The sequence below is a fragment of the Lepidochelys kempii genome, chromosome 2, assembly GCF_965140285.1.
Source record: "Lepidochelys kempii isolate rLepKem1 chromosome 2, rLepKem1.hap1, whole genome shotgun sequence".
Classification (NCBI taxonomy): domain Eukaryota; kingdom Metazoa; phylum Chordata; order Testudines; family Cheloniidae; genus Lepidochelys; species Lepidochelys kempii.
Window position 1 is genome coordinate 268,270,316 of NC_136381.1, and position 22,117 is coordinate 268,292,432.

The 22,117-nt window shown below is 52.8% G+C and overlaps 1 protein-coding gene across 1 annotated transcript in view; it reads left to right on the top strand.

Moving 5' to 3' along the window:
- LOC140906197 (uncharacterized) overlaps positions 1-11,240 on the top strand; it is a 29,104-nt gene extending 17,864 nt beyond the window's left edge. The window contains 5 exon segments of the mRNA XM_078851344.1: positions 2,707-3,417; positions 5,240-5,344; positions 5,978-6,319; positions 6,639-10,137; positions 11,012-11,240. Of these exon segments, the coding sequence (XP_078707470.1) occupies positions 2,707-3,417; positions 5,240-5,344; positions 5,978-6,319; positions 6,639-7,600 (2,120 nt within the window). The 3' untranslated portion in view covers positions 7,601-10,137; positions 11,012-11,240.
- Positions 11,241-22,117: the final 10,877 nt, after the last annotated feature.

Consider the following 22,117-nt stretch of genomic DNA (forward strand, 5'->3'; position numbering starts at 1 on the left):
GCAGTCCAGCTGCCGCTTGGGAGCGCTCCTGCAGTTGGGAAGGTTTGTCCTGTCTTCGTGGCAGACACCAGTTCATAGATTTTTAAGGCCGGAAGGGACTAGTGTGATCGTGTCGTCTGATCTCGTGTATAAAGATGGCCAAAGAATCTCCCTCCAAGTGATTCCTGCAGAAGCTTCCTGATCGGTCTAGATCTGGGCAGCTTCCCTCTTCCTTCCTTCGTCCACACGGCCTTTCACAGAGTCTTCAGCTGGCTGTGGCTGAAGTGGCATCAGGCTGGGTCTACACCTGAATGTTCGGCAGGCATAGCTGTGTTGGTGAGAAGTGTGAAAAATCTCTCACACACACACACACCTGTGCTATCAAAAGCCCCAGTGTAGACACAGTTATCCCAGCAAAAAGTCTCTTTGCTGGCATAGCTCATTTCATTTGGGGAGTAGGTATCCGCATTCCTGGCGAAAAGATGCTACGAGAGGGTTTGCTGGTGGAGCCGGACCTAGTACAGTGACCGACTCAAGGAGCTCAGTGGGTTTAGCTTGACAAAGAGGAGGTGCAGGGGTGAGTTGATGACAGTCTGCAAGTACCTCCATGGGGAGCCAATATCCAGGCTAGCAGAGACAGCAGGTCTAACACAACCCAATGGCTGGAAACTGAAACTAGACAAGTTCAGACTGGCAACAAGGTGCAGTTTCTAACAGTGAGGGTCGTTAACCATGGGAATGTTTTACCAGGGGTTGTGGTGGGTTCTCCAGCACTGACCACTTTTAAATCAAGATGGGATGTTTTTCAAAAAACAATCTGCTCTAGGGTTTATTTGTGGGCGGGTCTAGATGATCACAGTGGTCCCTTGGGGTGCATGCTATCCTGGGGCTGTGGTGGGGAGAGAGGACCCCCTTCTCCCCCGCAGCCCTCTTTCACCACAGCAGCTCGGGGCTGCGGGAAAGGCACCTCGCTCTGGCAGAGCTGAGCTGGGCCGAGGGAAGGGCTCCTCTCCCTGGCAGCTCCGGTGGGCCTGGGCCAGGCCGGGGGAGGGGCTCCTCTCCCCTGGCGGCGGCAAGTCTGGGGCAGGTCCGCGCTGGGGCTGGCAGGGAGGGGCGCCTCTCCCCGCCACAGCCCTGAGCCCCTGTCCGGGTTTAGTAGGCAGCTGCGCGGCTGTGCAGCTTAGAGGGAACTTAGATGCTGCCTTCCTCTCCTATGCGCTATCCGAGATGGCCCGGAGCTGATCCCTGCGCAGAGCGCCTGCGTGAGGCCTAGTGGGGAACTTCCCCCGTTGTTTAGTCCCAGGGAGGGTTGCGTGTGCGCAGGTGGTTAGAGCCTCAGTGATTATAGCTGTTGGGAAGCGATTAAATGCTTTTTCATTTCCGCGTCTGCCACCCAGAATAACCCCTGTTTCAAATACCTCTGCCGTTGGCCAGAGACCTTGGAGTCTCATGGTACATTCCCCCGGCACCTGTTCAACTCCATGTGTGCCCAAACCTTGGGAGACGGCTGCTCCTAGCTAGGAGTAGGCACCCATCTGGGATGTTTTGGCTTTAGCCTGCAACTGGTTAACGTGCTCAGCTGTGAAAGTACGACTTTGGGTTTGTTTGGTTTTCATAGCTGAGTGTCTGGCTGGGTGTTTCCAGTGATGAGCGCTCCTTTGGGTTTTGGTAGCACCTAGACTCTTTAACTGAGATTGTGCTGGGCTCTGCACGCCACGTAGCGAGAGACAGCCCTGCCATGAGAGCTCACAAGCTCCACAGACCAGACAGAGAAATCCCCATTGTACAGATGAGGAACTGAGTCTCAGAGAGACGAATGCCTTGGCCAAGGTGGATGTGACAGAGCTGGAAACGAAACCCACATCTCCTGCGTGCCAGCCAGGTGCCTGTTCAGCTGAGATCTTAATAATATGCTTAGAGTGGAAAATTGGCACAAACAATCTTTTCCCAAGCCAGAAACCTTTATTAGCGCTCCACTGTCTGATCACCACGTGACGGAGGGTCGTCACGCCGCTTAAAGCGTGACTGAAAGGCGCTCAGATACTGTGGCGATCAGGATGGTGTAAGGACCTGCCTAGAATAGAGTAGAATGGGGACAAAAGATGCTCTGGAGGGAGGGAGTTGGGACTCCTGGGTTCTCTCCCTACCCCCAGCCTCTCCTTCGGGCAGGAAGTTGGGAGGGAGCATACAGTAGGTGTTAGGAGCTGGGACCCAGCTCTCCTGGGATGCTCAGAGATTGAGGCCAGTAGGGACTGTTAGCTCATCTAGCTGGTGGTGAAGTGGTTAATGTTTGCTGAATTTTTTGTGCTCCTCGGTTAGGAGATGTGATAGGAGGGGAAAGTACTGTTATGACACATTAAAACAAATGGGGATTTTTGTCCTGCTGCCCTGGCCCAGGCCCTGTGAGGACTGTCGGGAATGATCTGCAAAGCCCTGTTTCCTATGTGGTTGGGGCCAGAGAGTGCTTTGGGTGGCAGTGACCCAATTCTCTCTGGATGAAATCCACCCCTGGGCCAGATACTGACCCTCTCTCCCGGGGCTGGGGCTGGCCTTCTTCAAGCAGCTGGATGTAACCAAGAGAGCTCAAACCCTTCTCACCGCTGGTCTCCATCCCAGTTCATCCTAGCCCAGGCCACTGAGACCCTCGGCTCCGTGGGACCGTGCTGTGGATCGGGGCCTTTTCCCCCAAAGAGCCAGGGATGAGATTCTCTTTCTTTCTTCCGGCAGGCGACGGGCTCATGGTGAAGTCGGAGGAGCAGCGTCACCGCCAGGCAGGCCCGGAAGAGCTGGGGCTCCTAGGGGGCTCTGGGGAGCCGCTCTACCAGGCCCCGGCCTACGGGAGCCAGCGTGGCTCGGTGACGCAGCAAGCCGACCCCGGCGAGAACAGACTGAGTAAATCCTTCCGCTCGGACGGCAGCTTCGGCGAGTTACCGGGCACCTTGATCCCGCGGGGAGCCGGCGTGCTGGGGGAGGAGCGGCCGCACGGCTGCGCCGAGTGCGGGAAGAGCTTCAGCGTGAAGAAGAGCCTGAAGATCCATCAGCGGAGCCACGCCAAGGAGCGGCCCTACGCCTGCGGGGAGTGCGGCAAGAGCTTCAACTGCCACTCGGGGCTGGTGCGGCACCAGATGATCCACCGCGGCGAGCGGCCCTACAAGTGCGAGGAGTGCGGGAAGTGTTACAGCCGCAAGGAGCACCTCCAGAACCACCAGCGGCTGCACACCGGCGAGCGGCCCTTCCAGTGCGCCGCCTGCGGGAAGAGCTTCATCCGCAAGCAGAACCTGCTCAAGCACCAGCGCATCCACACCGGGGAGCGGCCCTACCAGTGCGGGGAGTGCGGGAGGAGCTTTCGCTACAAGGAGTCCCTCAAAGACCATCAGCGGGTTCATGGCGCGGAGCTGGGGCCCCCGCCTGGGCTCCCGCAGGCCCTAGGCACTGGGGATTAGATCCTGGGACTCCGTGGACTAGACCACATGGCAGCTCGGGACTGGGTCGTAACCGACCACGAGTTAAATCCAAGGCAGCGAAGTGAAAAACCGTGCCAGAAACAAAGCTTTTACCAAATACGTCCGCGGGGCGCGAGGCAGCCGGGGTGTCTGGCACGTCCTCGGAGGGACCCCCAGCACGTTTTTCATACCCATCTCCCATCCCCTGGACCAGCCCCTTCCACGCAACCTGCAGAGAGAGCCGGAAAGGCTGGTGCATGCGCCGAATGCTGCTCCCCGCCTTCTCCCACACCCAGAGAACAGCCACGTCCCTTCCCGTCCCCCCGAGTCCCCACTAACGTCCCGCTCTGGTTCTAAACCCCCCCATGGCCTCACTCCTGGGTCTCTTCTCTAGAACCCGCTTCCTTTCTCCCGCTCCACACCCACAGCGGCAAGATTGTGTGAGAGCCTTCTTCTCTGCAGCTCCTGCCCCCAGAACCGCCTCTCCCCACATTTCTCCTCCCTCTGGATGTAGATTGATTCTTTCTCACCCGTTGCTCTGTGTCCCCGCCCCCGTTGTTTTTACATTTTAATTTCATAAGCGTGCAGTTAAACTCTGTCAAGTGTTTGGCGGTGTAGTTTTATATGGCAGATGCAATGCAAAATAAAGTTGTGTTGGGCTGTTCTTGATGTTGGATCGTTCCTACAGCTAACCCTACGCAGCTGGCCAGCCCCATGAAATCCTAGGGGAGACCACTGTCATGAGCGCAGCAATGCGCTGCCTTCTGGGTTTTCACACTGATGGTGGCCCACCAGGGCCAGTGCACCCTGACCGGAGTCTCGTTTATGCTAAAGCTCTGCCAGTATAAAAGCGCCGTGATAGCTCCACCCACTTTCCAAGCTCCTTTATGCCACCGGAGCGGTGGCAGGGCTTCTAATGTACATGAGGATCCGGCCCCTTTTTCTCCATCGGAACCTAATAGAAACTCCCTCCTCGCGGGTTTGCTTCTGCCCACGTTGGGGGCAGTGAGTGCCACTGGCATCCGCGGGCTTGGGCTCGTCTGACGTGTGCCACGCTAGTACAGACCCCCACTTGGTCCCCCACGAGCTGCCCGCTGGGGCCGCTACAGGCCAAACGAACCTGCTGCCAGGCAGAAGCACATCAGAACCTGGCACGTGGAAGTGGGTGATTCTGGCCCTGTCGGGTTGTGCTGATCAGCAGGGGTGTTATTAGAGTCCTTGGATGTGTGCGGGGAGACCATGCTAACCAAGAACTGGGTATTGACACAGCAACATGCCCTTAAACTGCTGCTCCCTTCCCCATGAGCTGGCCGCCCCTGAACTTTATCGTTTCCTTATTTGTTAGCCTGGCGGGTGCGAGAAACACTCTGTAATCTCCAGTTAGGAGCCGCCTCACCTGGACGGCCCACTGAATCCATAGGACTTCAGTGGTCCCTCGTCCTGGCCTCTGCACGCACGGAGAGGAAGCCCCTGCTACAGCTGGCTACCCAAGATGCATGCTGCAGGGGAAGGGGTTACCACCAATCTCCCGTCCCCCAGTGCCCAAGAGGTGGTCCAGAGTCTCCATGGACCTGACTGGCTGATGTGTGTATGACCTTGCTCTGATCTGGTCTGTGTTGGGCCTGCGCCCATGTTCTCCTGTTGGGTCCTTCTGGTACATCTTGTCCCTACCCTAGTCCTCACTGGCTCAGTCGTGTGTCTTCAGTAGAGTTCTTTGGCCTCTGGCAATGACAGGTTCTTGGTTCCAAGTCCTCGTAACATGGCAGGGACCCAGTGACTGATGGTGAAATGTAACCGCCTCTGATGTCCTTTTCCAGATGGTGCTATTTCCAAACCTTACCTCCTGTCCTGGACGGAAGAGCCATGTGTCAGGGACCGGGGGGACATAGCAGAGAGAGAGATCCCCACGGGACTCGGGACAGGTCAGTAATCCACCTACAGTAGCTGGAGTTGGAAAGAAAAACAGACCTAACCAAATCCTCTTAAACTCCTATATAAGGAGGAGAGAGGAAGGCCGGTGCAGTGGTCAGCCTGTAACTCCAGAGATCTGAGTTCATTCCCTGCCTGTGAGAATCACGCTGTGCCACGGTTCCCCATCTGCGTAATGAGGCTAACAGGGCTGCCCCTGTGGGAGGATAAATACAGGAAAGGTTGGGAGGTGCTTGGGGCCACAGGTGAAGTCTGTCCCCACAAGCCAACGGCTCATGGGGCTGAGGCAGTTACGGCATGTCGGTTTCATAGCCAACAGTACGCGAAGAAGCGCTGTGGTCAGCATCACATGCAGCTGCCTGGGACTGCCCTAAGCCAACCAGGGACGCAGTTGGCAGCTGGGTGAGGTGGCCTGAGCAAGGCGCAAACCCACGACCTTCAGGCTTGCAGTGGAGCACCTTAGCCACTCAGCCACCGCCCCTCGAACTGTGGCGGAGCCGTAGGTGGAAAAGACGGTTGCTATTGAATTGCTCCAGAGTCTCATTGCTTCCCGTAGCAGCTTCCTGATCCCTGTACAACAGCACCCCCCGCAAGGTGCCGGTGCTTTACACGTAAGCCCTCCCCATAATGGATCGTCACTCCTGGCTTCCCACCGGTCACAGCTGCTAAACCTGCCATTGTGACCTTTCAGCAGGTCTCAAGCCCACCCCGGTTTCCTTTGGCTCCGGATCCTCAGGTGTGTCCAATTAGCCCACCCCCCAGAGAGAACGCCACTGGGCGGAGCCCTGTTTCGGGAGCTGCTTTTCTGATCTCCGTGGGACACTTTGTAATGTTGTTCTCTCTCCTGCCAACAGAATCTCTAGTTTCCCCCAAGGGAGCTGTGGCCCAGACAGAAGAAGGGGAAGAGGCCTGTGTTGGGAGCCGGCAGGACTCCGGGGAAAGAGAAACATTGATGGCTTTAAGCACCAGTGAGTGATAGTTTGAATGTGGCCTTTTGGCCCATAGCTCTTAACAGGCTTCACAAACTCTAGCTAATGAGAGAGGGCAGCGCTCAGGATAACGATCAGACCTCTCTCCCCATCCCGCACGGGTCAGTTTAGATTCTGTCTGTCTAGGTGGATTCTCAGATCGCCCTTAGCAGCATAGTACCGGAGCTCTTCAGAGCAGGGATGTCTCTTATCATGTGTTTGGACCATGCCAGGTACAGAGGGGACCTGATCTCGGCTGGAGCCGAGCGGGGGCTCGTTCTCCTGGCACAAAGGTGGCTGGATTCTCTCTGTGTTCCAGGTGGGACTGTGACCAAAACGGAGGTGCAGTGTCTTGAGGAGCATCCCCCCCATCGCGAGCAGCACCAGATGATGTCGGAAAGGCAGGTTTTCTGGAGTCCTGAGCAGAGAGATCCCTGGGATGCCCACGTGGTGGAGGATCAGTGCGGAGCTGCGCTCAGTAAATCCTCTGAGCAGCCAGTCCTGCTTCCAGGGTCAGAATCTCCGTTGCCCTCCGTGGGGGCAGGATCGGGGCCTGGCTGGGGCAGAGTTCCCTGCGAGAGCCGAGATGCGGCTGCCCCTTACGTCGCGTGGGCAGGAGAGAGGCCCTTTGTCTTGAGTGCCGTGAAATCTCAGGCCTGCTCCCCGGCAGATGAGCCAGTCCAGTACGGAAGGAGCTTCCCCCAGCCCACGCGCAGTGGGCAGAGGCCCTGTGCCCGCAGCGAGGGCGGCCAGAACGTCAAGCAGCGGCAGAACCTGATTATCCACCTGAGAACCCACGGCAAGGCCAAGCCCCACCAGTGCAGCCAGTGCGGGCAGAGCTTCCTCCACCGCTCCCGGCTCACCTACCACGCCCGCATCCACACCGGCGAGCGGCCCTACGCCTGCGCCCAGTGCGGCAAGAGCTACAGCCGCAAGGAGCACCTCCAGAACCACCAGCGGCTGCACACCGGCGAGCGGCCCTTCCAGTGCACCGCCTGCGGGAAATGCTACAGCCGCAAGGAGCACCTCCAGAACCACCAGCGCGTCCACACCGGCGAGCGGCCCTTCCAGTGCGCCGCCTGCGGGAAGAGCTTCATCCGCAAGCAGAACCTGCTCAAGCACCAGCGCGTCCACACCGGCGAGCGGCCCTTCCCGTGCGGGGAGTGCGGGAGGAGCTTCCGCTACAAGGAGTCCCTCAAAGACCATCAGCGAACTCACAGTGCTGAGCCAGGGCCGGCCCCCAGCCTGCACCCAGATGCCTCTGTGCGAGAGCAGAGCTGAGGGGAGGTCTGGGAGCTGATGATGATACTCAGCCCTTGTGCAAGGTTTCCCCTGGGCTGGGCCCAGAGGAGCCTGGCTCTCCCCAAGCGCGGGCAGGAAAAGTGAAAGGACTTGGTCACGCAGTGGCAGGAATCGAACTTGGGGCTCCTGGATCCCCGCCCTGTGCTCTAACCACTAGACCACATTGCTTTCCTCTAGCAGGAAACTTCCTGTGGCTAAAACCCTCTGTGAAACTGAACTGAGCACATTTCTCTGCACTCTTCTGCCCCCTCTGCTCATGTAGGCCTGGTCTCTGCCACCCGGAGCAGTGTCACATCTTCGGGCATCACAGCCTTCTCCACTGCCGCTCCTGCTGCCCTGAACCTCTCCAGCTGCTTTCAGATCTCCTGGGGATGTAGGGAGCCATCCTTGCCCTCGTCCCTCTCTCTGTTTCTCTTGCACAATGGAGAATAAAGTTTGGCTGAATTCTGCTGGACTAGGCCTTTTTTTCTCCCCAAGCCAAAGGCAATTCGGGCAGCTCTCTCCTGTTCTCACAGCAGGGCTGTCGGCACTGGGGAGCCAGCACTGGCGTGAAGAAAGAACCGGGCAGTGGCGTCGGGGGAAGTGGAGCTGCATGGATGACGCAGCCGGCTGAATTTGCAGCTCACGTGTTTCTCTGGCCTTTGGGCGCCTGGGAGCGCCCTGCATGCCGTTGCAAAGGTTGCCGTGCTCAGGAGAACTGCAGCCCCCTCCTGCAGGGACGCTGCCCTGGTGCAGTGCTGGGGCGAGTCCCATTTGGAACAGCTGCAGCCCTTCTGCGTTAGGGGTTTGCACCTTTGCAGCTACACGGGCGCACGTTGCCCAGCCGGGCCTAACTCTCGGTGACACGGGGACCAGAAGCTGGCAGCCGCAGGCACCTTGTCCACACGAGCACTCCCACCACGGTGGGCATTGCTGAGGCTGCGGTCACTCCACCTCGGTAGGCTGGGAGCGGCGTTCTTCCCAGCGCTGAGCCGCCACGGGCTGCCCGGCTGCCCTTTGTGCCAGGGAAGTTTGCCTGCAGAGGGTGCCCTAAGGTGGGCCTGCCGTGGTAATCGTGCAATAGTCTGCAGGGTGGAGGCAAGGGGAGGAGGAGAAATGGGGAAAAAAGGGACCCCACTAGCCGTCCTCTCTGGTGCAGACCCAGAACATTGCACCCGTGGGCACTGCGTTGGGGACCCTTGTGCTATGCTGTGCCGGCAGAGCCCCCTAATGGAGGGAGATTTTTTTTTCTCTTACCAACAGGTACCCCATGTCCCTGAACGCCGTTCGCTAGGCCAGGACAAGGCGGGGGACATCATATCTTTCACTGGACCATCTTCTGTTGGGAGGAGAGACACGCTTCCGAGCTTGTTACGGCTGAAACCTTGTTTCTGTTCCCAACAGAAGTTGGTCCAATGAAAGATCTGACCTCACCCAGTTTCTCTCTAGCATCCCGGGACCAATGTGGCTACAGCAGCAATGCGTATGAGCTCTGCTGCCAGAAACGGTTGATCGTTGCATCTACGCTGGGGGTTTTGCCAGCATAGCTAGGGGGTGTGGGGTCCCCCCCACCCCGGCACTGCTAGCCAACATAGCTCTGCTTCCAGAACTTTGTAGCGTAGACTGAGCCTGCGTGTGACAGGCACTTGGGAAAATGCAGCTGACGCATCTGGGGAAAAACGATCCAATGGGAGGGAGAAATCTAGGAAGCAGCAATGACTGAATGGGATGTAGGGTAGGTAGCAGGAAGCAAATTAGACCCGAGTTTGCAATGTGATAATGGCTGCAAAACAGGCTGATCTGAGTCACCAAATCACACTGCTTGACATGGCCAGTATCCACCCTGATCTTTCCCCCTTCCCTGGTCTGCGTGGTTTGCTCTTTGTGGGGCCCTACGTGGGTGTTCCTGGAACCAGTTGTTAAGAGCAGCATTGCAATATTGAGGTGCGTATGGGAACGTGGCCCCTCCTGCAGCAGGGGTGGGTCTGGCCCTGCCTTGGCTGCTCATGGAGTCCTGTGGCCAGCTTTACGCATGGCAGTGCGGACACTGCTAAACTGGAAGGCCTTCAGAGAAATGCAGCTCTAATAACCTGGGGGCTGGAGGAGCTGAGCTCTGAGGAATGATTGAGTATGAAATGTGGAGTTTGGCTAAACAGGGACCAGAGGACTCCCCTGCCTCTTTTATAATGTGATACTTTACAGCTCTGTGGCACAGGGCAGACACAGCCCCCTTTCTGTCCTGCTCTCTAGCAGTGGGTCAGCCCTTCACCACTAAAGACCATAAGAATGGTCATAGAGGGTCAGACCAAAGGTCCATCTAGCCCAATATCCTATCTTCTGACAGTGGCCAGTGCCAGGTGCTTCAGAGGGAATGACCAGAACAGGGCAATTATCGAGTGATGTCCCCCATCTTCCACTCCTGGCTTCTGAGGATTTCAGAGTCTATTTCTCCCAGGAGGAGTGGGGGATTTTAGAAGAATGGCAGGAGCTATACCAAGAGGTGATGAGGGAGCTCTGTGAAGCATTGATCTTACTAGGTAAGGAGTAATTTATCTATGTAATTACATAAGAACAGCCATACTTGGTCAGACCAAAGGTCCATCTAGCCCAGTATCCTGTCTCTGACAGTGGCCAGATGCTTCAGAGAGAATGAACAGAACAGTCAATTTATCAAGTGATCCATCCCCTGTCATCCACTCCCAGCTTCTGGCAGTCAGAGGCTTAGGAACAGCTAGAGCATGGGGTTGCATCTCTGACCATCTGGGCTAATAGCCATTAATGGACCTGTCCCCAGTGCGGTGCCTGCAGGTGCAATGGTGCCCGCCGGGGCACTTGTGTGCACCCACAGGACACCGTGCTGCCGAAATGCTGCTGCCAAGCGCGGCCACCTGAGAACCACCCGCCAAAAGGCGGCCAAGAAGCGTTGCCGTTTCTCGGCGGCATTTCGACAGCAAGGCTTCTCTCCGCTGCCAGTTCTCGGCGGCATTTGGGCGGCGGGGTGTTTGGCGCCCACCACAGTCTGTTGGGAATAGGAATGTTCTATTCCCACAGAATGGTTGGGGACCACTGCTCCAGGAACTTACCTACTTCTGTTTTGAACTCACTTATAGTTTTGGCCTTCACAACATCACATGGCAATGAGTTCCACAGGTTGACTGGATGTTGTGTAAAGAAGTACTTCCTTTTGTTTGTTTAAAACCTGCTGCCTGTTAATTTCATTGGGTGACCCTTAATTTTTGTGTTATGTGAAGGGGTAAATAACACTTTCTCCACACCAGTCAGGATTTTATAGACCTCTATCATATCCCCCCTCAGTTGTCTCTTTTCTAAGATGAACAGTTCGTCTTTTTAATCTCTCCTCATATAGAAGCTGTTTAATACCCCTAATCATTTTGTTGTTTTTCTCTGTAGTTTTTCCAGTTCTAATGGATCTTTTTTGAGATGGGGCGACCAGAACTGCATGCCGTATTCAAAGTGTGGGTGTACCATGGATTTATATAGAGGCAGTATGATCCTTTCTGTTTCTAGCCTTTTCCTAATGATTCCTAACAGTCTGTTCGCTTTTTTGACTGCCACTGCACATTGCACGGATGTTTTCAAAGAACGATCCATGATGACTCCACGGTCTCTTTCTTGAGTGGTAACTGCTAATTTAGACCCCATCATTTTGTATGTTTTCCAATGTGCATAACTTTGCATTTATCGACCGGATGGTATTCACTTGAGTTCTGAAGGAACTCAGATATGAAATTGCAGAACTACTAACTGTAATATGTAACCTATCGCTTAAATTGGATTCTGTAGCAGATGACTGAAGGGTAGTTAATGTAATACTGATTTAAAAAAACAAAGTCTTCAGAGGTGATTCTGGGAATTACAGGCCAGTAAGCCTAACTTCAGTACTAGGCAAATTGATTGAAACTATAGTAAAGAACAGAATTATCCGACACATAAACACTATCTGTTGGGGAAGAGTCAACATGGCTTTTGTAAAGGGAAATCATGCCTCACCAATCTAGTAGGATTCTTTGAGGACAAGGGTGATCCGGTGGATATAGTGTATTTGATTAAAGAGTGATCTCTCCATGAATGAGAAAAGTCACCTGCAGGAGGAGATTGTGCATAAATGCATGGTGTGTGAGAAGAATTACCTTTGTAAGCGTTACCTTCAACTGCACTATACATCCCACACAGGGGAGAGCAAATGGAGCGAGTGTGGTAAAACCTTTAGCTCCAAGTAATACCTGAGGGCACAGCAGAGAATTCGCTGAAGGGAAGAGCCCTTCCAGAGTGGGCAAACATTCACATTCCAACAAACCCCGTAATCCCACCCAGTTTGTCCCCAAGGGGAGCCACTACACAAAGCCTCTAAATGCGGGAAAAGTTTAAATCCTGTTGCACCAGAGACTTCACTACACAAAGGAAGCCTATAAATGTCCAGTGTGTGGTAACTGCTACAGTTCCCGGCATTATCTTTCGTTGCACCAGAGATCTCATGTCGGGGAACACACGTGTACAGAGTATGGTTGGAGCTTCATCTCCAAGAGTTATCGGCGCAAACACCAGCAATGTCACGGGGAGAGAGACTGTTTGCATGCACGGTGTGTGGGAAGAGCCTGGATGCTAAGAATGGTCTCCGGGCCCATCAGATCACACATGCAGGCGAGGAGCAAGAGAAGCGTACAAATGTCACCTTACCAAACACCTAAAAACCCATCGTGGACAGGATACCCTCCAGTGCCCCGAGTGTGGGAAAAGCTTCATTTGTGAGGATTATCTGTGCATCCATCAGATAAAGCACAGGGTCAAATAGCCGTATACATGTTCCCAGTGCAGAGCTTTGTGTACAAGTCCATACCTGATGAGCATCAGAGAACCCACATAGGAGAGAGATCTCCAAGGGAAAGGCTTTCTTCCTGGCTACGCAACAGGAGTTCCACACAGGTACCGGTGTCCCGACTGCGGCAAGAGACCTGCTTTCAGGAGCTCTTTGTCCAGCACCTGAAGTCACGGAGGGCAGGATCCAGCCCAATGCTCCGGGTATGGTAAGAGCTGCCATTCCAAGTGCTGCCTCTGTGCGCTTGGGAGGACCCCCAAGGACGAAAGGCGACATGGATGCAACGAAGGAGAGAGCGGGGTTAGGGTTCAGAGGACTACCTGGCCAGGTATCCTGGCCTCCATGTGGGAGACAGATACCAAGGTACGGAGTGTGGGAAGAGCCGCCGCTCCTGCGTCTGCACCGGTGCATCTGCTCCGGAGAGTGGCCACACGGGCGCGCCGGGTGTGGGAAGAGCTACCTTCAGAAGCTGCATCTGACAAATCATCAGCGGAGCCGCGCTGGAGAGGAACCAGATACATGAATGTGGGAAAGGCTTTGCCTCCCGGAGCGCCCTGAGCATACATGGCAGGGATCGCACGGGAGAGGGGCCTGTGAAGGAGCGTACTACCCCTGCCAAGACAGCCTGGGGGTAATAAAACAGGTCTCTGCCCTGCCCTGGGGCTGGATTGTGTAAACAGGAGCAGGAGAGCAGACTGGAAGCTGTGCAAGGTGTAGTGGGCAGTTTGTTTTCTCTTTGGCTCCTGGCCTGGGGTCTGGTCTTACTGGGCCTAGAAACTTTAGGAGCTCTGAGCTAAGGGCCTAATGAGCTGTTGTTACAACGGGTCCTTTGCTGAGGCCTCACCAAAGGGGACTTAGTTTGTTTTAGCTTCCCCTTGTCTGGATCCTAGACAGTGAATTTATTGACAACCCATCTGGGGAAATGAAGGCAGAGTGCACCTGCAGTGCCACAACTGGCCACCAGGGGGTGTGCGGGGGATGGCACAGGGCTTTCACAGGCCATTGGGAAAGCTTCACTGCCCGCTGCTCTCTCAGCATGCATGGAGCGGGCAGAGTCCGTACTACTGTGCCCAGTGCAGGGAGGGCCATGCCAGCAAGCAGGGCCTCGTTACCTTTGCTAGCATCACCAATCAGGGCCTGCAGCAGAGCCAGTCTCCCGGCCACCGAACAGGTAGCAGAGTGCCTGATCGACTGGAAGAATCAACGGACCAGCTCACAAGCCCAGCGGCAGGAGCAGCTTGGGGGCTGCTCTTAGTATTTGCCCATGGCTTGTGATAGCTGTTGCACCAGCTGGTTCCCAGCCCCGCCCCAGATGCTGGGAAGCGGGGTTGGGGTCTTGCCCCACTCTGCATGGTTCCCGGAAGCAGCGGCATGTTCCCGCTCTGGCTCCTATGTGTAGGGGCAGCCAGGGGGCTCCGCGCACTGCCCCCGCAGCTCCCATTGGCCGGGAACCACAACCAATGGGAACTGCAGGGGTGGCGCCTGCGGACAGAGCAGCGCACAGAGATGCCTGGCTGCACCTCCGCTTAGGGGTCGGATGGGGGACATGCCGCTGTTTCTGGGAGTTGCTTGAGGTAAGTGCTGCCTGGACCCTGCTCCCCGACCCCCTCCCGCACCTCTGCCCCAGCCCTGATCCCCCTCCGAACCCCTTATCCCCAGCCCCAACCCAGAGCCCGTACCCCAGCCAGAGCCTTCCCGCACCCCAAGCACCAATTTCATGAGCAGTCACGGCCCACCATACAATTTCCATACCCAGATGTGGCCCTCGGGCCAAAAAGTTTGCCCGCCCCGACTTAGTGGGTTTCAGTCTGGTTCCTCGTGGACCGCTGTTCAGATCTGGCTCTGAAACCAGCTCTGGGAGAACGAGAGGAACAAAAATCTGGCTGTGACGTTACCCCCTCCCCATATTCTTCATAGAAATATTGTTAGGATGTGATTGTGGCATAACTAAGGTATGTTCTATGCAAGATGGGTCATGTGCGGTATCAATGGAAAGGTTGCGATTTACTGAATGTGTTTATCCAAGTGGTAGGCGTGTATCATTTCCGTATCTGAAGTTAGGAATATTGTCTATGTAACAATTACAACTGTGGGTGTACTTGGGAAACGCCCACCAGACAGTAAGCAATCAGCCTTGATGGGTCATTAGGAAGAACAGGGTGAGGAAACCCAGGCAGGTGGAAAGGGTTGGCTCAGTGGGACCCCAGCACATCGGGTGGCACCCCGAAAGGGGGGTCCAACCCATCACACTGACCTTTTGTCAGCATTAAATCCATTTTAAAAGCCAACAACGAAAAGAAATGTGACCCTTTGAAATCCTGTGCTCTGTGTGAGTCTATCTTCCGCCATCAGGAAGGCCAAAGCTAAACTTAGGACTTGAGTACTCTGTGAAGACTTCATACAGTTTGTTATTTTAGTGAACACAGATTGCAGCTGTGCTCAGAGACCTCACTAGAGAGAGTGCCCCATTGTACAGACACAGCTTAACAAACAGGCCCTGCCCTGTGGAGTTTGATTGCTTTTGAAATTTAAAAACTGCATTTTGTAATGCATTGTTCATCAGCTGATAGCTCACAGTCCCCCCAGGAGGGAGAGGAGGACCATGAAAGGCAATATGGGGTGTCCTAAGGCATTGAAAATTGTATTACAATCTAAAGCAAAGACAGTCTCGGCCCCATCCCAACGCCCTGCATGTCCTTATCCGTGTGTCGTCTGTCAACTGCTGGAAACAGACGCCTCTATGCATTTCATAAGCTTACTATTGACACGGTTTGTGTTCTTTCCTTTTATGGTACAGTGATACTATTCTTTGACAGGGTAAGAAGCCTTGTGGTTGGGGGGGAAGCGGTAGATGTGATATATCTTGACTTTAGTAAGGCTTTTGATACTGTCTCACTTGACCTTCTCATAAACCAACTAGGGAAATACAACCTAGATGGAGCTACTATAAGGTGGGTGCAAAACTGTTGGGAAAATATTCCCTGCGAATAGTTATCAGTCGTTCGCAGTCATGCTGGAAGGCCATAATGAGTGTGGTCCTGCAGGGATCGGTTCTGGGTCCGGTTCTGTTCAATATCTTCATCAATGATTTAGATAATGGCATAGAGAGTACACTTATAAAGTTTGCGGACAATACCAAGCTGGGAGGGGTTGCACGTGCTTTGGACAATAGGATTAAAATTCAAAATGATCTGGAGAAATGGTCTGAAGAAAATAGGATGAAATTCAATAAGGACAAGTGCAAAGTCCTCCACTTAGGAAGGAACAATTAGTTGCACACACACAAAATGTGAAACGACTGCCTAGGAAGGAGTACTGCAGAAAGGGATCTGGGGGTTCATAGTGGACCACAAGCTAAATATGAGTCAACAGTGTAATGCTTTTGCAAAAAAAGCAAACCTCATTCTGGGATGTATTAGCAGGAGTGTTGTAAGCAAGACACGAGAAGTAATTCTTCCGCTTTGCTCCATGCTGATTAGGTCTCAACTGGAGTATTGTGTCCAGTTCTGGGCACCACATTTCAGGAAAGATGTGGACAAATTGGAGACAATCCAGAGAAGAGCAACAAAAATGATTAAAGGTCTAGAAAACATGACCTATGAGGGAAGATTGAAAAAATTGGGTTTGTTTAGTTTGGAGAAGTGAAGACTGAGAGGGGACATGATAACCGTTTTCAAGTACATAAAAGGTTGTTACAAGGACGAGGAAGAAAAATAGTTTTTCTTAAGCTCCGAGTATAGGACAAGAAGCAATGGGATTAAATTGCAGCGAGGGGGGGTTAGGGCGGTTAAGGATACATCCCTCAGGGCGGTGTTGTTCCTACACTGGCAGATAAACTCCTTCTGTCGGCGTAGGCTGTGTCTACACTAGCAGGCATAGGCTCCATAGTGTAGACATAGCCTTAGACGCGATTTCCCTTAGGCCCTGTCTGCACGAAGGACATTGGCCCTGCTGTAGCTACATCCGTGTAGCTCAGCCACGGCAATCCCCTCACGTAGAGGCGCTGGACCAATCCAACCAGTGGAACGAACGCAGTGGAACGAACTTGGTTCTGTTAGCAGATTAAGCGGCACTGGCCTAAGCCTGACTCCGTACTAACCCAGTGCCTGGGCCATTTGCACCATTGTTACTACATCCGTGCAGTTCTCTCGGGGACGAAGGCAGTGTCACCCCAAGCCCTGAGCCTTGTTTAATGCTGGACAGTGAGAGGGCCACCCTGACACCTTGGACCCTTTGGACCTCTTTATTCCATCTAAATTAACACAACAGGCAGTTAAAGTGCGACACATCAGAGCGCCCTACAGTTCACACCCACGTGGTCTGGACTGCCATGTAGACAAGTCCTAAATTAGAGCAATCAAGGCAGAGAGCAGCCCCCCTTGCTATCTGGCACTGGCTCCCTCAGAAGAACTGGAATCACAAAACTAACAAGGCAGGACAGCTTCAAAGTCCGAAGAGCAAAGGAAATGAATTGGATAGCCGTCCCTCTTGGATGCCGAGGATCAGAGGGGTAGCCGTGTTAGTCTGTATCCACAAAAACAACAAGGAGTCCGGACTAACAGGGTTATTTGGCCATACACACACCCGTGCCCTGCTTGTTTCTGGAGAGCTGGTTGAATGCTGCCTGACCTGTCAAAGGGGCTGAGACCGAGCTGGACTGTGCCAAACAGCGCACACTGTGCTCCAGAAAGGGGAGCTCTACATCAGGGCTGACTGGTATAGTGAAGAACAGAACATTACCCCAAACCTGGCCATGCAAGAAAGAAATCACACCGACGTGAGCTGGGCTGCTGAAATCCTTCACTCGAAGGGCCCGTTCCCGCACCGCTCCGTTCAAAGGGACTCTTGCCGTCGAGTCGAACGGGACTTTGATCCAGCTCTAAGAAGTGAGATGGCAACAGGAGCTAGGCAGTGAGGTGCTGCCAATATTTTAGCAAGACGGCCCCCGCCCCCCATTCTATGCTAACCCCATGTCCCGGGGCCCATGTGCAGCAGTGGAGGGATGGGGGCGTTAGGAATTTGTGCCCTACGTCAGCAAAGCAATTCATGACATGCTTAACTTTAAGCATGTGCTGAAGTCCCATTCAGGTGCAGGGACTCCATGCAGCTGACCCCGACCTCGTGTGCATCCCCCTAGAATCTGTGGGGCTGTGGAGCGAACCCCCCAGCCTATTCCATGGGAAAGGCACACCCTGTGGACTGATGTGGGGGGAGGGGAAGGGGATCTCAGTGGCTGTTTCCTCCACAAAGGCCCCTCTAAGGGGTGTTTCCACAGGGGGAAGATCTCACTGGTTCGTTATTAAAGAAAAGCTGCACCTGCTTTCCTCAGCCTTTAACTCTCCCAGGGGGTCCACTCACCAATCACCCCCAGCCAAGCAGCCTTGCTCCAGTCGTCTCCCCTCCCAGTCAGTCACTGATTCTAGTTCACACCCCTGTTCCCTCCAGCAGCCGGAGCAGGGGTGCATGCTGGAGGGGGCGAGACCTGCAGCGCTAAAGCTCCGGGAGTTCCAGCCGAGAAACGAAAGCTGCAGCTGGCAGATGTGAAGGGGAGTCAGACTGTGAGATGCCCAGAGGCCCTGCTCAGGTAGGAAGCTGGTGTGTTTGCTTCTGTGCAGTGACACACTGAAGGGGGAATAAAAGTCCATCCCCTGGACACTTTCCCCTCGCGTTCCTGGCAGTGTGTGACACTGCAGAGATTTCCTAGAGAGACCAAACTGGGGCTCCGAAAGCCTTTTACACGGATGCTAAAATCTCAGTTGACTCCCAAATGCTGCTGGCTTGGAGGGGGGGGGGGCACAGAACCCCCGAGATTAGGCGGCGTCATACGTTTTGGGGTCTAGGTATATTGTGCATTGGCAGGTGTAACTCTCGCCCCATTGGGAGGGCAGGATGCTCCAGCATGGACCAGGCTGCAGGGCATGGCTGCAGGCAGCCAGCTGGAGTGATGCGGGTGAATCTCGCTCTGTCCCTCCAAAACTGCAGTCCAGCGGTTTTCACAAGTAGCCTTTTTCCCATAACACACTGGTGTGAGTCTGAGCAGCCTCGGGGCTATTTCGTCCCAGAGACTTGTGTGCAGGGTGACCAAGGCCACCGGGTAGGCTAGGTACCAGCCCTGTTTTCTGCAGCTCAGTGTGTGCTATTTCACTGGTGAGCAGTAGTCATTGACTTCCCATTAGGGTCCCTAGCAACATGCTTGGGGGAGGCAGGAGCCTCAGAAGCGGGGACAGCAGGGGGTGTTGGTGGAGCCAGTGGGGACAGGGGTACCGGGGGAGCCAGGGGTGACTAGGCGTGGTGGGGGTTAGTCTAATATCATTCTGGGGTGTATTAGCAGGAGTGTCAGAGGTAAGACCCATTGTCCTGCTGTCCTCAGCATTGGAGAGACACCAGCTGGAGAACTGTGTCCAGTTTTGGGTGCCACAGTTTAAGAAAGATGTGGTCAAACTGGAGAGAATCCAGAGGAGAGCAACAAAAATTATCAAAGGTTTAGAAAACCCATGACCTGTGAAGGAAGGTTTTAAAAAACAGGATATATTTAGTCTTAAGAAAAGAAGACTGAGGGGGACCTGATAAGTCTTTAAATATGTTCACGGCTGTTATAAAGAGGACAGTGAGTAATTGTTCTTCAGGTCTCCTGAAGGTAGGACAAGAAGTAATCGGCTTAATCTGCTGCAAGGGAGATTTAGGTTCGATATTAGGAAAAACTTTCTAGCTCTAAGGATAATTAAGAACCAGAAAAGGCTTCCAAGGGCGGTTGTGGAATCTCCATCAGTGGAGGTTTTTAAGAACACCTGTCATGGATGAACTAGGTTTACTTGGTCCTGCCTCAGCACCAGGGGCTGGACTAGATACCACTTGAGGTCCCTTCCAGCCCTATATCTCTATGATTCTAGGATTACCAATGCCTCCCATAATAATGTCTTGACCCTCTTTTTATTGCAGCAGATGAGAGGTTCACCAAATAAACAAACCAAAAAAAGAACCACCACAGGGAATGTGCTGAACAATTAGACCTACTCAAAATGGCCTCAGAGAGAGCCAGTGAAACCATTATGGGAAGCTCTGAGAGGGGGAAAGCCTGCAAGAGTTAGAAGAAATCCAAAAAGTCGTCAGAGAAACCCTGCAAGAGAAATGGACCCGAAGGCTGCAGAATGTGAAAGGGGAAGCCACGCAACGGTGAATCCTTATAAATGTGGGGAATGTGGCAAAAGGTTCAGACTGAAACCACTTCTTCAAATTCACCAACTAATCCATGCCAGAGAAAGGCCCATCCCTCATACGGCGAGTGGGAAAGGGTTCTGTAGGAAACCAAGTCTTGTCGAACCCCGGGGAATGAATACAGGAGACCGTCTGTAAATGTACCGAGTGTGGGAAATGCGGCAAGCACTGAGCAATGCTGGAAGTCAGGCCCTAGGCAGTTAGTGTTAGGCAAGCAAAAACTGTGGCCCATAATTATTAATGCTCCAAATACAAAGCACTTCATAGGGCCTAGATCCCAGCAGGTCTGTTGTACTAGAAATACATAGCTAGCGGGCCGGCTGCCTTCAAAGTGAGTTGTGGTGCTCAAAACCCCTGACACTTTGGCTCAGTCTTTGAACTTCCCCAACTCCCATGTATTACATATGGAACGTGGAAAATATATTCCAGCGGGTGATGAGTTCGTTAACAGAAAACAGACAAGGAAGCCTCATGAGGCAGAGGGGAATCAGTTCTGACCAACCAGTCCGCTTTCAAGCTATGGACAGAGGCTTTAGTATAACCATTTACTACAGAGTATTTCTCCCAGACACTCAACCCAGGAATTGCCATACCTGTTCAGACCAATGGTCCGTCCACTTGTGTGTCCTCTCTGCTACAACGGCCAGTGCCAGATACTTTGGAGAAGAGTGAGAGAAACCCTGTAATGGACAAGTATGTAAAAATGTGGCCATACTATGGAGGAAAATTTGTCCTAAACCCATAATAGTTGGGTTATGCCCTGAAGCACAATCTTTTATCACCCTCATAAAAAAATCTGCCTTTAGATAGCTATGGATGTTTGCTAATATACAGCCCTGTTTTGATTCTTAGCCTCTGTGATATCTTGGGCCAGTGAGTTCCACAGGTTAATTACATGTTGTGCTTTTAAAACAAACAGTTTCCTTTATTCATTCATATTTCTGTAAATAACTCCATCTGTAAATAAAACACAAGCACACTGCACTTTTTAAACATTCATTTTATATCCATAACAGCTAACGCAAAAGAACGAGAGGGTCCTACTGCTAAACTTGATTTAATTTAACGTAGAGTTTGACAAACATAGCATGGGTGTTGGGTCTGGTTTGGTTTTTATTTAAAGCATTTATGTTTATCACATGCACAAAATAAATCGTAATGATCCCTTGCCTGACATTCACACATGATTAGTTATGGTTTTTGCATTACTTATGCTCCACCAGAACATTAAAAAGAAACCCAGGCAGAGGCACTGGGAGGAAAAAGTCCTTTTTAAAGCAGTAGCTGGTCAGTTTTATCTCCTGGATATATTTACAGTAAAATTCATTAACATCAATGACCAACATAGAAACAACCACTTGATTATTCACCAACATTTAAATATTAGAAATTAGGTGACGTTAGATATACACAGATATATTTAAAATACAATTCAATACATTTCTCAACACATAATCCTTTAAAAAGTGAAGAACCCCCCTCAAATACACAAATACCAGATCATCCTTATTCCTGACTTGAGTTCGTATGATATTTATTTACATCCAGTTTTAAACCTAGAGATCAAAAGCTCTGACCCTTCCCCCCTCCACCCAGCCTTCCTTTGGCTTTGTAAGCAGCAAGAAGATCCTCTCTCTACAAACAGGGCTTGGGCTCGGAATGGCCAGAGATTTGGAAAAAGGAGCAGGCCCCAGCAGCAGCCATTTTGAACGTTCACATGCTTGCTGTAATGTCATATGTTCACTGCTGGTGTGACAATGCAAAATGGCTGCCACACAATTCAGTTGTAGTGGAGGGGCTTAACAGGGTTAGGACGAGAAGGAGATTAAACAGCTAATGGAAAGGCAGGGGGTCCGGGATAAAGCAATTTTCCATTATGCAAACTGGCTACGGCATTGAATTCTGGGATGCAGCGGGTGCATTTGCAGTTCTGTTCACGTCTCTGTTTTGAGGGAGGATCAGGGGGTCCTGCCTTAAGATAAACTAGTACAGCTGCCAAAGAGCTTTCAGGTTACTAGAGAATTACCACCAGATGTTCGGGGCCATTATCACGCGCAAAAACAGAGCCCAAAAGATTCCAGACTGGACTGACACACACACTCCCATACCACGAGAAGGAAATGCCGCCCAATAGTTACATGCTTATACAGGACCGAGGGGCATTTCCGACCTCAGGGTCTGACTGATGACTTAGGCGGAGTCACTGCAGATTTATATTGGCATACTGAGATCAGATGCTGGCCCTAAGTGTCTGCCTTAAACTTAGGAAAGCAAGTATATAGAGGGTCCGTCCTAAAGGCTCCATCACCTCACTTCAGCCCTCTACCACGAGAGGCATTAGAGTCAGACCTAGAAATGGAAAGGAGGACTTGTGGCACCTTAGAGACTAACCAATTTATTTGCGCACAAGCTTTTGTGAGCTACAGCTCACTTTATCGGATGCATTCAGTGAGCTGTAGCTCACG